The sequence below is a fragment of the Pteropus alecto genome, unplaced genomic scaffold, assembly GCF_000325575.1.
Source record: "Pteropus alecto unplaced genomic scaffold, ASM32557v1 scaffold3, whole genome shotgun sequence".
Lineage (NCBI taxonomy): Eukaryota > Metazoa > Chordata > Mammalia > Chiroptera > Pteropodidae > Pteropus > Pteropus alecto.
The window spans coordinates 6,726,396-6,741,046 of record NW_006442484.1 but is presented as its reverse complement, the minus strand read 5'-3'; the positions used below and the strand labels follow the sequence as shown (position 1 = coordinate 6,741,046).

Sequence of the window (14,651 nt, the reverse complement as noted above, 5' to 3'; positions counted from 1 at the left end):
CCCGCTGCCCACACACACACACTTTGGATTATTTTAGGCTAATTATTGGTTTTTAATACATTAAATTCATTACATTAGAAATATGTTATTAATTGTAGTAAATATGGATGTTATTAGAGCCCCAGTCTACTGATCTTGCATTCCGTTCATTTAAATATAAGTAGTTTCTATTAGAATTTAAAATATAACAGTATTACCACTTAAAATCAAAATGGAATGATAGAAAATAAGTCTGTTGAGGCCTCAAATACTGATGGGTAATCAGGTTCCTTAGCTTTTATTTGTTTTATAAATTGGCTTCTGTGAAACATTTCATTTGAAAGAGTCCACTGCTATAAAAAGTTTGAAAACCCATGGTTTAAAATAGCTTTGCTTCTGTTTTTTTACAGTTGTTTTCTTTGAAGTACAAGTATCACATAGTGTTAAGAGCACAAACTCTGAATTCAGAATTAAAACTTGGTTTTACCACTTCTAATTATGAGACTTTGGGTGAATCATTTTATCTCAATAAGCCTCAATTTCCTCACCTGTAAAAACAGGATGATAATATCTTCCTCATAGAATTGCTGTGAACTTTTAATAATATGCATAGTACAGAGGTAAAGTGTTTAGTAGATGTTAACTATAATAATTATGTAACTTATTTCAGTTAATTTGAGGGGATATATACTGGCAGCTTTTAAGTATTTATCAACTGTTTATCTATCTGAATTTTTGAGGTATTTTGAATTTTTAGATGTCCGGATTCTCCAAATTCTCAATTTAATCCTTAGGTCCCTTAACATTGAGAGACTCTTTGCAGACTTCGTAATCCTCAAGCATTAAATTCATTTCCCCCGAACCATTTTTTCCTGGACTGTTCCATTATAATCTTATATAACAAATCACCACAGTTTTGTCCTTACCTCATTAATTCCTTTTGCTTAGTTCTCAAATATTTGCCTTCCCTCTGCCCCTCTGAGCTACTGGCACTAACTTCATCTCCAAACTCAACTTAGCCCAATTCTCATGCTGATCTTGATCAAGTCTAGCAATATATTATGGACCCTGCAAATACTAGGCTACTCTAGCACAAGGAAATAAAAGAACCAAAGACGGTAAGGATGGAAAGAGGTATCAAGCCATGAGAACTCAGGGATGTAACATTTTAGATGCTGTACTCGTGACAAGACTAACTGCAGGTCCCCCAAACTACTATAGCTACAGTATACGTATTACCCTCTATTTCTGGCAAAAGTCTTCACTACTTGGGTTTGGCAGCTAAGGTCAAGGACTTGGAGTTTGGTCGAAACTTAGTATCTCAGGTCTGGGACCTTGATTCAGGAATAGATTCCTACTGATACAGTAATAATGACATTTTCAGTCCTATTCTTGTATTAATTGTATCCCTGAGAGTTTATATATACTTTTTTAATTGCCTTGAACATTACTTAGTAATTAGTCTGAAATGGTGTTTACTTTGAAATATTCTGAAAAAATAAATTAGCCAAAGTGTCAAGTGAATTTTGAACCAGGATTTTATCTGTATCTTACATAATATAAATATAGTAGAGTTAAATGCCCAGTGAAGATTTGGATAACCCTAGTGATTGTAATTGAATGAGACATGAGCGCCAGGTATGTATCTTAGAAAATAAGTTTTAAAAATAGTCGTAATTCCTGGTAAGTTTTTATTAGTGTCTATCTACCAAGAATACAGTTTCTGTTTGTTTTCAAGTCTTAAATTAGAATAAACTTTATGCTTCTATGGAAGGTATGTATGTACAATTGAATCTTTAGCATCTTTTTTTTTTTTTTTTTTAATTCACAATTTTCAGGATTTATCTTGCTGTTTTCTTTTTTAGAAGTAACTAAAATTATCCCTTTGGGATGACATTTCTATACTTTCCCTATGACATCTTTTCCAACTCCCATCTTTAAGCTAAATGATGACCCCTACTTATAAGACTCCAGCCACAGGCCTGATCCCTACTTTTTTCTTTGGTATCTATTTCCCTAGTCCTGTCTAAACCACCTAATAGTAGGTCCTGGCCTTCTCTTTAAGTTATAGGTCCCTTCTTTCAGGGTGCCAAAGGTTATTTCTAATTGGGTTATGTTCCACTATGCTGCTTGGTTGTTCTTCCCAAATACGTGATGTCTCTTCATTCTATTATACTTAGTGTTTGTTTTTTTTGTTTAGTTTTGTTTTTGTTTGTGTTTTTTTGTTTGTTTTTTGTTTTGGTTTCGATTTGGATTTTCTTGGTTGTTTTAGCCTAGATATGGTATCTTTAGAACTCTCCTGTTTCATGACATTGCTTAAATGTATTATCATTTCTAATTATAATGCATGGTTTACCTATGAAAGTTATCTTCCTAGATAATTGTTTGAGTAAAGTAACAGATTGACTGCATATGATAGCTATACATTAGCTATGTAAAATGAAGTTTTATCATTTGTTATATTGAGTTAATACTTTTAGAGTATGTCTTTGAAATGTAATTGATAGCCTTTGCCCAAAATAGGAGTTTCAGAAGTCTGTGTTGACATCCTTGGTTACTTTTATAGACTGTATTTTAGATAGGTAGGTAGGCTGGGAGTTGGGGAGGGAACAGTTACTGGGGTTACTGGGAGAGCACATAATTAGTTTGTAGAAGCTTCCCAGACCAACCTAACCCGAACAGCAGTCATGCATATGGAGAGCCTGTCCACCCCTTTCTGAGAAGTTACTTTAACAAGAAAGTTACATAAAACAATGAGAAGACCGGTAGCCCCTGTCCTAAAATCCAATATTATATTCTCCTTGCCTCTGTTACATCTTGACCAGTCTTCTCTCTACTCTCCATTCTCTTCACCATTTCTTTAGAATTTGGCGTAAACGCCAACCCAGGACTTTATGCTTGGGCTCCCTTCCTATCTGCGTCTTCCTGCAGACTATGAATGTTTAAAGGAGAGGTTATGTTCAAATACCCACTGGAGTCTGGCAAGTAATACTGGGTGGGATTTATGTTGACTGGAATGCCCATGGTCCATTTAGAGGCAGCAGCTACCACTTGGCTTTGTTCAGTAGTTGACAACTTGTAATGCAGGTCCATTCTTTCTAGAGCTTCCACATTTTTCATTCTGGAAATCCAGGGTGCGTATGTAATTTTTTAAATGTTATCAGTTAACATTTTACAAAAACAATGAATGGGTCAGTGTTGGCCAAAGTTGTCCCACAAGCCTTGAATTTGTAATCATTGTTCTAGGACAATGATTTCTAATCAGAAGCTCCACTTTTGGAGCTTTTTTGATTGTATATGCCTAATCTCTAACATTAGAAATTCGGATTCAACAGTTTCAGCAAAATGTTCTGTAATTTCAGCACTATCCCTCTCTTGTAACTGAGCATTGCCACTGTTATGCCCATACCCACCAGCTTAGGCTCACTTAGATATTGCACTGCAGATCAGGTTTGAGTTTGTCCTTGTTGTGCATTTTGTCACTGTATTTACACTATTAACTGGACTAAGAATAAATAGAGTGCTCTGATTCTTTTCCTATATGATCTCAACCTTATACTCTTCTCTACAGACCTTTAGTTTTGAGATTAAATGCTTGCTGGGTGTGACAGCTGTATGTAAAACTAGAAACAAAGTTGCTATTCACCTTACACTTAACCCTAAGTAAGGGATGAGACCTGCTGATTGATATATGTGGAGTCCAGGAACTTCTGGTTATTGTAAGGTCTTGGAGGCTTTTAATCAGCTGCTTTTTAGAAATGTCACATCTGTGTGGCTCTGCCAAGGGGTGTCCATCTTCATTTCTCCAAATCCCTTGCAGCAGGGCATGGTTGAGGTACACGTCTGCATTCTAATCTGTGGGAACATTTTCTTTAGCAGCAGCACTTGAATATATTGAACTTAAAGGCTTGAGTTCTTGGCAATTGAAACTAGAAGAATAAAAACTAGTATGTTTAGGACCTGGACTCTCTGGCCATCAAGGTAGACCTCAAAAGAAGCTTTTGCCAAAAAGGAGAGGTTCGGTCTCTGAGCAGTCTTATAGGCTTATCAGAATTGAGAGCATTTTGTGCCCTACAGACTTCTATGTGGAAAGCTACTCTGAGTGGGCATATTGTTTATCTGCTTATTGAATGATTATATTTCATACTATCTTGCAAAATTTCAGAAGGACTATATTTTCATTAGGAGAAACCTCCCTAGAGGACCGTAGTGTTAACACCATCCATTAATCCTGGCTGACTTCCTTGGCACTAATCAGATTTTTACCTTCTCTATCAAGAGAGATCACATGTATCTAAAAGACCACTCTGGTGGTAATCGTTGTATTAGCTATCTTGAGCTAAATTATGCTGTGGTAGCAAATTATCTTAACTTACAGTGACTTACAACAAAGATTATTTCTATCTTTCATTATATGTACGTCATGGATCCACTGTGGCACGATTCCATGTCATGTTCATTCCAGGACCCAGACTGCCAACAGCCCCTGTTTTGGGACATGACTAATCTCATGGCTGAGGGAAAAAGAGAAATATAATGAATCACAAGCTATTTCTTAAAGCTTTCTTTCAAAAGTGACACGTACCACTTTTGCTCCTATTTCATTGGCCAGAGCAAGTCATAGGGCCAAGCCTAATGTCAAACAGGGAGGGGTAGAGAATAATTTTTGAACAATAATATAATCAAATTATATTATTCCACTTTCCCAAGACTGTACAGGTTATATCTTATTTATCTGTCGTCAGTCAACAAAAAAGCAGAAACTAGGTAATTTCTGTGCCCGAGTACCACAGCAGTAGCCATGGAGCTTGACACAGCAGCTGTCAACTTTTATCTCTCCTTAGGGAATGGATAGTAAATCTTTTCTTTCCCCCAAAGGACCTCCTGCCTTCTCAGAGAAAAATAGCTCCAGTGATGGTCAGTGCTCCTATCAAGAACCATTTTCCCCTTGCCTCTTATCCTTAACTCCCCACCTTCTTGGATACATGCTTCCTAGGGTACAAATTGAAGCACCAGTTCCCCCTTCTGGCCTTTGTGAAAAACTCACAAGTAATGTTAGTAACATATACTTGTTCTTAAAAGCTAGTTTTTACCTTTAAGCTTTCTCTATTATACCTAGCTCTTTTTATCAATCTCCGCTGTCATAGATTGAGGCTTATGTCCTCTAATCTTAATTGGATTGTTGCTTCCTCACCTTAAATCATACTCTGACAATGTTTCATCCAGTTTTGTCTTTTCAGTGATCTCAGCATTCTTACTCAGATTCTAATCCTTGTCGCAGCATTGAGTTCATTACTTTCATGAATCGTGTTTTATTTCTAGATAAATTGGGCCAATCACTTAACTTCTTTAGACTATAACAAATGTTTTATCTGTGGAATGGCTCAACTCTTAATTCTTATTTCTCTTTGACTGCCTTATTCCCTGGCTACCCATATGACTACTCTGAAAACCTTTTTAAAAAGGTTTTGGAAAGGTTTGTGCATTGTTATACTAGATTAATAAATATCTTCATAGGAATACCCTCAAGAAATATTTTATTATATGTAGAATTGTTTACATATTTGAGAAAGTAGGAAATTAGATTTGCTACTTAAATTTCAACGTTAAGAAATATTTTCTTAAACAATGGCACTCGCAAATAAGTATGCTATTTAAAACTTGTCTCTTACTAGATATTGTAAATATCTGAGTTGCTTGACCCTAGCTTTTAAAATAACAATTCTGTAAGACAGCTTCTAAACTATTCATTCTTTTTCATTTTTCCTATCTAGATCACAAGAGACCCCTGGAGATGGGCAGCCTCCAGCTTTACCACCCAAACAATCGAAGAAAAATAGTTGGAACCAAATTCATTATTCACATTCTCAACAAGATCTGGAAAACCATATTAATGAACCATTTGATGTTCCATCTTCACCTGAAAAATCTACTGTAAGTAGCATCAAATATTCTCACATTTCTTTGAAATTTTTAAACTATAAATGAAATTTCTTTTGTACTGTGGTATGTTTTATCTATAAATTATATTACTGTACTTTCTCCTTTTCATCATTTGCTCATGAGTTATGCCACAATGTAATCTAATTATGGAATTTTCTTTCATGATCATTTATAAAATGTTCATTGCTCTAGAAGTTAATTCTTAACAAATTAATGTTGATTTTAATCTTGCAAAACACATTTTTACAACAAATGCTAATAATCCATTAAATACCATTAACTTTTTATATAATTCACTGAGTGTGGACACTTTATCATTTTCATCTACCTTTTAAAATTGAGTTCAGGTCCTTGGAGTATGTGATCACTCTCTGTTCTACAAAATATACATATGAATTATATTGGTACTTTGGCCTTGGAGAACATGCTTTTACAACAATAAATAGTAAATTGTTAGAATCCCCTGATTTACAAATTTTTATCGCTTTCTCAGATGAATGTAAATAAATCAAGTGAGATTGTCAATAAATTATAAAAATACACTGTGTTCATGAAGAAGTATAAGGACAGACAAAATATGGCTATGTTTCGAGAAACTTAAAAAAAGACATCAGGGAATAAAATAAGATGCAGAGAATGGAGACTCCCAGGGGTTATTGTCTGTACCAGAAGTTTCTGATGGCCATTGCACATATAGACTTATCATACTTTCACCTATAGCCCTCCCACATTATCTAAAGTTGAAAGACAGACATTATTCTTCCACACTATTGCTTCACCACCACAGACACATCAAAAAGAGCAGAATCCTTACCAAAAATGGTAATTTTAGTGCTAACTGTGGTGATTTTTTTTTTATCATTTATTCATTTATTAGTTCATATATATTGAGGTCTTTCTATCTGCCAAGGTACTTAGTGGGTAGTGGAAATACAGAGGCAAGACATGACCCCTGCTGTTAAATAATCTACAGTCCAGTTTATTTTTCATTCGTGCAAAAATTACTTAACAGGCACATGCCATGCATTATTATAGGCTTTGGGGATATAATGGAATAAAATAGAAAGAAAAAACAAAAAAACCTCTGCCTTCAAGGAATCTATTTTCTGGAGATAAGGGTGAGACAAATAGTAAACAAGGTAAATAATTTAAATATATAGCATATTAGATAGTATAAATTTTAGGGAGAAATATGAAGCAGAAAGAGACTAAGGAATTTCAAAGGTAGAGTCTTATACTTTTAGATAGTATGAGCCAGGGATGAACTTAGTGATAAACCATGTAGGTAAGCTGATGGAAATAGCAAGTACAAAGATATGACTGATAAGTTCAAGGAACACCAAGGGAGTCATTGTGGCTAAAGTAAAATAAACAAATGAGGAAGAGACAGGTACATGAGAGAGCCAGATCCTAAAAGCCTTGTTTTATAAAGATTTTGTTTTTTAACCCTGAGTGAACTAGGAAGCAAATGGACATACATATCTGAAGAGAGAAGTAATGTGATGTCAATTAAATTTTAACGTTATCATTCTGGCTTGTTGTATCAAAAATACACTGAAAGCAGGGTAGCAAAAATAGTTGTTATGAGGTATTGAAGTATTCCAAGCAAGCTTTGGTGATTTTTACCATGTGGTGGCTACAGAAGGAATAAGACATGACTATATTCTGGGTATATTTTAGAGTACAGCTAATGTAATATGCTGGTAGATTGGATGCAGAGTAGTAGAGAAAGAGGAATCAAGGTTAACAGCATGGTTTTTGCCCTGAACAATTAGAAGAATGAAGTTGCCATTTACTGAGATGTGAAAGGCTGAAGGTAGAGCATTTACGGATAGTTATCGAGAGCTCATTTTGAGACATGTTAAGTTTGAGATATTTATTAGAAATCCATTTAGATATTGGATTCTGGAATTGAAGGGAGAAGTCCAAGCTAGAGTTATGATATTGAGAGCTTATGGCATATAGACAGTATTTAAAAACATGAGAGAGTAAGAAATCACTAAGGAAGTGTGGTATGTATAGGTATCTAAATAAGAGATTCTAGAAATGAGTCTTTGGTCCTCCAAATTGTAAACATGAGGAGGATGAAAGAAGCCAGCAAAGGAAACTGAGAAGATGTAGGCAGAAAGGTAGTCAACTGGCTGACGAGAAGAAAGCCATGGAGAGTGTAACCAACTTTGTCAAATGCTACTGAAAAGATGGGGACTGATCATTGAACACTGGAGCACTGTGAAAATCTCTTGTAACCTTAATTGGAACAGTTTTGGTGGAATGTTGGGGATGAAAACCCAACTCTAGGAGGATGGGATTAGAGGAAATAAAGACAGTAAATGTGGACAACTCTTTCAAGAAGTTTGGCAGCAAGAGGTAGGAGTGAAATGGGGCAGTAGCTGGATGGGGAAGTGGAATCCAGAGAGAATTGTTTTTGTTTTGTTTTGTTTTTTTAATGGGAGAAATAAGAGTATTTCCCAGAGGATCAGGAAAATGGATAATGCAGAAGAGTAGAGAATTGCTGTAGCAATATTCTTGAGTATGGAAGAGGGGGTGGGATCTAGAGCAAACAAGTATGAAGACAATTTAAAGGCGATATAAGTTCTATACTTAGAACTGATTATAGGGAATTCAAAAATACTTAAAAATAACTAACACTGCTCTGGAGTTAAGAAAATACTTCCCAGAAATGATCATCTCTGACCTGTGTCTTGAAGGATAAGTTAGCCAGATACTTACCCTCAAAGAGCAGGCATAAAACATGGTAAGTGAAAGAAGCCAGTAACAAATTATCATATATTGTATGATTTCATAAATGTGAAATGTTCAGAATAGTCAAATCTATAGAGACGGAAAATAGGTTAGTGATCGAATAGGACTTAGGGAATGGGGGCATGACTACCAATGGATACAGGGTTTCTTTTGGAGGTGATGAAAATGTTCTAAACTTAAATAGTAGTGATGTCTGTGACTATAGTAAAAATTATTGAATTATACACTTTGAGTGAAGTGTATAGCATGTGAATTATATCTCAGTAGAACTGTTTTTAGAAAGCAGCTACATGCAAAACTTTGAGCCACATTCTAAGGATATTGTGATTAATGAATTAAAATTAATTGATAAAGCTCCTGTTCCATGCACTTACAAACTAGCATGGAGTGGCAAAAAACCTGAGAGAATGTATCTAGTTGGGGACTGCAGGTTATTAGTGAAAATTTACTTTTCCTAATTAACATTTTAATTTATTTTTGATTCTTTATGTACTGTAGATAACAACATACAAGAAAAGCATTCTTCATGTATATGTGAAGGATAAATTATAAATGAAGAAAATTACAAGTTATTTATTTTTGTCTTTTTAAGCCTAATGGTGGTATTCCACATGATAATCTTGTTCTAATCAGAATGAAACCTGATGAAAATGGGAGATTTGGATTCAATGTGAAGGTAATCTGAAATTTATATTATACTCAGTTTTTAAATTAAGATGTTTCTGTTTTGCTAATTTATGACTAATAGTTGATTTGCTCTGTTTTTAAGGGAGGATATGATCAGAAGATGCCTGTGATCGTGTCCCGAGTAGCACCAGGAACACCTGTGAGTTTTCTAAATCTTGCATGTAAATCTTATTTTCAAGAATAGGTACTTATTTTATTTTTATTAGTCTAAGTAAAGGGGAAAAAATGATTTCTTTCAATTTGTTAAGTATCATATGTTGTTGGCTGAATACCTTAAATTGCTGGGAAGTTAGTTTTTATTTATTCCCTGTATATGAGTTTTTAAACTCCTTGCTTTTACAAAGAAGTTATTTATGACTTTCAGTGCTTCTAAAGTGTTAATAGATTCTATCATAGTAAGCCCATTAAGACAGCAAAATGTAGACAGAAGTATATTTTTCATTTGTTTTGCTATTTTGTTTGCTTGTTTTTTTCATTTAGAATTGTTTGCCTACATTCTATTTGCCTACTTTATGTTTTAAAATTTTACTTTAGATAGAAATAGTACTAGTGATTTAATTTCTAAACTTTTTATTATGAACCTTGTAAACAAACATAGAGAAAACATTTTAGGTACCCCTTATGATGAATCCCCTGTACCCATCATTCAGCTTCAGCACTCATGAACTTCATGCTCATCATAAGGACAATTCTTGATTAATTATGGGTACATTATCTTTATGCTCTTATATGTAGCAAATCTCACTTTCAAATTTACATTTATGTTATTGCTTTCTTTACCTAAATGGTCTCCGGGGGCTCTTTAGTCAGCACCCTTTATCATTTAACTATCTCCCTGCCCTAGGGAAGGTATGAACTAACAACCTGAGAGGAGGCCAATCATGCCTTTTCGGGTGCTTTGTAGCAACCTCAAAGTTGGTTTGAAGATCGCAATCAAGATTGTTTATAGATATCATGATATATTGTTTCGGTTCCAGTTTTTAAGGACTTTGTTGGTTGCAAATTACAGGGTACTTATTCATGAAATACCTTGGTTTAAGCATAAATACAAAGTTTATCATAGAATTATAGCGTATCTCACAAAACCCACGGATTGCAGTCAGTCCTCTAGAAAGAATTTTAAAAATCATCAGTCACTCTCTTTTTTCATCTCTAGTTCTTTTTCTGTGACTGTTCCATTCTTCTATCTCAGTACAAACCAATTTGTACACTAAGCCTTATACTCAAGGCACTGCAATAAAATAGTCTAAATAAAAACAGTGTATTTAATAGCAGCTTCCAGTCAAGTCCTGTAACATCACCACCACTACACACACATCCTACCTCCAAATATGATTATGACTCCTAAACCTCTACTAAATAGAAATTGGATAGCTACCACTCCCACTCCTCACCCATGTGGTCGGTTATGATTGCTAGTAACTTACAGATTTACGTATTACCAGCTTGGCAACCCAGAGTGAATAAACCTGTCCAAATTACAGAGTCCTGGGAAGTAAACCAATTATAGGTTCAGGCTAGATCAGATGTCTTCTTTTAAACAAATCTTATAGTCAGAGGGGCAAGACAGGAATAGGATGCATAAAACGACACTTTACTATGCATATGAAAGATGAGGACAAAGATGAGGGAAATAGTCCAAAATTACTTATGTAGTATATATTTAATAGGAAATATGTGTGTGCCTGGAACTGCAAATGAAGAGATGAAAGATTGCTAAATTCTCTTCTATCAAGTAGAAAGCTAGATAATGTCTAAAATAGAAAAATAAAAACAAAATGGGGATGTTATGTAGAGATACTGAGGTAAATACAAAAGATAGCTAAAATGTTGAAAGAAGTTGCCTCTAGAGAGGGAAATAGTAGTGAAGAGCATAAGAAATGGTTTCTTAAAACTCTTACAGACCTAGTCAGTTCTTTAAACTGTGTGATATATAACTTTGCTAAAAACAAAAATTTTACCTAAAACTTTTTTTAATCAAATATATATCTTTTGATCTAACAATTTCATTTTTAGGAATGGCCTCTAATGAAATATTTGTACTAGGGAACAAAAGGTACACTAGAGGAGATTTGTTGTACTATTGTTTATAACAGTTAAAAATCGGGGTGAGGGGAATGAAAATGTACATCATTAGAGTTTGCGAAATAAATTATACGTTGCTATGCAGCTATTGAAATGATGGATGATGTAGCTCTATATTAGTATGGAAATATATTCATAAGATGACATTAAAGAAAGTACACATTACAATTCCACATATATGTTTGACCCAGTTTTTTAAAATTTGAGTTATATACATTAAAAAGCCTTGGAATCATGCTTAAAATGTTAACAGTGTTCCATCTAGGTAGTAGAATTACTGGCATTTATTACTTCTGTATTCCTTTTTTAATTGTCTGAATTATGACAATGAGTATATATTAGCTCTTATAATTAGAAAAGATAATAAATCTTTTTGTTACGCTAGTTGTAGTAGTCAGTGAATGATACAAAAGCAATATTGATTTTTCTGAGCAGTCAGTGTGGATAGTTTTCAATTAAGTCAAGGATGTTTAAGAAACATTCTGTAGACAGGCTCATTTCTACACAGAATTCTATGACTCTGTATTTTCTTTATAGGGTATAAAAATTATTGGTAATTTTTTCCTTTCTGCCACATAGAACTGTGTTCCAAAAATATCGACTAAATTTAGAAAAAATTAAAACAATAGAAATTTTTCATTTTTATATTATCTTCCTAATTTAGAAAACATCACAGTCTTCCTGTTGGAAACCTCATTTTAAGTGATTGGAGAGAAAGGACAGGGTGTTAAATATTTTATTGTCTTTTTTTTATATTGGATGCCTTCTGAAATGGATAAAATAATTCCCAATTAAAGTCATGTTTTTGTTCCTATCTGCTCATCTTTGAGCTAATAGCTGTTGCTCCAACAAAATTCATTTTAATATACAATTTATCTAGACTTTCCAGATCATAGCGAAATACAAATAAAGAATTATAAATATACCTGACAAAAGTAAATTAATCATTAGAGAATTCCCTTCATTGACAATGGCTAAAATAAAGTCTGCATGTTTTAGCATATTGGTTAATATACTCCCCTGTTAGCCTCAGTGTCTGAACTGGAAATATCAGTGGATGTAGGCAGGATACAATTAAAGATTCGTAATTATCTTCTCCATAACATATAGAGCACCTCTTCTTTTCCACCAACTACTAGGTGAGAGGATAACTCTTTGCAATGACCACTACATTTCTCCCAATACCATTAATCTCCCAATTCACTACTCTTCAGGTACCTCAAAGACATTTACAAAAACTTGGAACCAAATTGATACACAAAAACATCACCCTGCTAGTACACAGAGAGAGTATATGAATGTTATCTGCTCCACTACAAGTAGAAAAAAAAGCAACTAAAGAGAATGGTCATTACCTTAAATTTTAATTCTCCAGATTTTAACAGTTTGCATAATGGTCTCATTATTGTCTTCACAGCTCTGTGAAGTAATTAGAGCAGATATCAGCTTCATTTTCAGAGTGTCAGGTGTCTAAGATCACACATTTCATAAGCAGTAGAGGAAGAACATGGCTCTGAGACCTGTGTTCTTTCCACTAATGATAATACCATGTTGGATTTTATTGGCTTTGCGTTATAGTGCATTTGAGTCGTCATGCTTTCATTTCTTCAAGCTTTTGCCACAGGAAGTTCCTTTAGTTTTTTTCCTGTAAGATCCAACCCTATCATTTCCTTCTCTGTCTGACCTATAATCCTTCAAACTTGATTCTTATACATCTCATTGCTGTCTTCTTGGACCATGCTGTCCATCTTTCTATTTCTCTCTTTAATTACTTGTTTGTTTGCTTAATAAAATACAGGTAGTCCTCACTTTTTGCCCAGTAGTGCAGGACTGTAAAAATGACCATTCAAAAATGACCAAACTGCAAAGTCACCTTGATAATCAATGGAGGAAATTACGATTGTTTCCATAATTTAAATTTATCAAAATGTTAACATCTCTCTTGCTTTCTCTTATAAGTGTATAGAGAAATTAAAAAATAGTAAAACTAATACTGATTTAGTATCCCGTAAGTCTAAACATTAGAAACATTGAGAATTTAAGTGTTTTATTTCTTCGTGAAAACTTATCACAAGTAGTTTGAACAGTGCTTGTGTCCTTCTCATTGTATAACTTAAAATACCGAGTGAGCATTCTTTCTTGCCATAGCAAATTGTCATAATCTTTTCTAAGTTTGAATCCACTTCCAGCGATTTGTACTCTGCATTTTCATTGTTGTGAAATATCTCCAAGAATTCCTTTAATGAGAAGTTTTTTGCCAGCATCACTTCCTCATGGACATCTTCATCCTTTTGATTACAGTGACTTTCATCATTTATGTTAAGTTCACCTTCACTAAATCCCTTTTGCTGTGTATCGAGTCTCTCAAAACAGTAGTAGGGTACATTTCCATCATCAACTATTTCTTTTATAACTCCATTTACATTCAGTTTGAATATCACTTCCAGCGATATCAGTTTTTGTTTCTTTGCTGCATTTTTAATTTTTTTGGACAATTCCCTCTTTATATTATCCATTTTTATGGGAGGTTATCATTGGGAGACAAGGAAACAACACAAGTGCATACTTTGTTGTGTCTCTACATGAACTGAATAATAGATGCACAGCGACAAATCACCAACAGACTTTGAAAGAAATGATGTGATTGATCACTGATCATGATTGTGTGTCCATTATTTATGTGGTGACTTTTGGACTGATGAACTAGCATCAAAGTTTGTACTTTATGCAATTATTCTCAATTAATATATCACAATAACTGAAATTTGTACCATGTTGTTGGGAGAAGGATGTTATTTAGCAAGATTGTGGTAACTGAAATTTGTACATATCTCGACAGTGCAAAGCAAGAGCTGACTGTATCGAGGCACCTCAAGATTACTTGTCTTACCTGTATGTCTAAGCATATAATAGAGCATCAGGGGAAAAGTGGTTGAATGAAGAAGGAAAACAATGTAGTATCTTCGTGGGAAAGCTATATGTCTACTTCTCTTTTTTTTAATAGATGGATAAACGAATAAGTGCTTTTTTTAAATTAAGTTTATTGGGGTAACATTGGTTAATATAGTTATATAATTTTCAGGTGTACATTATAATTTGCCATCTATATATTCTATTGTGTAATTACCCCCCAAAGTCCAGTTTCCTTCAGCTAACATGTATTTGATCCCCCTTACACCCCCCTATATATTTGA

At 34.1% G+C, this 14,651-nt stretch overlaps 1 protein-coding gene across 8 annotated transcripts in view; it reads left to right on the top strand.

Annotated features, from left to right (window-relative positions):
- The window catches only part of PTPN4 (protein tyrosine phosphatase, non-receptor type 4), a 186,812-nt gene that overhangs the window by 146,155 nt on the left and 26,006 nt on the right, over positions 1-14,651 (top strand). For all 8 annotated transcript variants that reach the window (XM_006921001.2, XM_015596795.2, XM_015596793.2 and 5 more), the window contains 3 exons: positions 5,754-5,913; positions 9,278-9,361; positions 9,455-9,511. In XM_006921001.2, the coding sequence (XP_006921063.1) occupies positions 5,754-5,913; positions 9,278-9,361; positions 9,455-9,511 (301 nt within the window). The remainder of the gene's footprint in view (positions 1-5,753; positions 5,914-9,277; positions 9,362-9,454; positions 9,512-14,651) is intronic.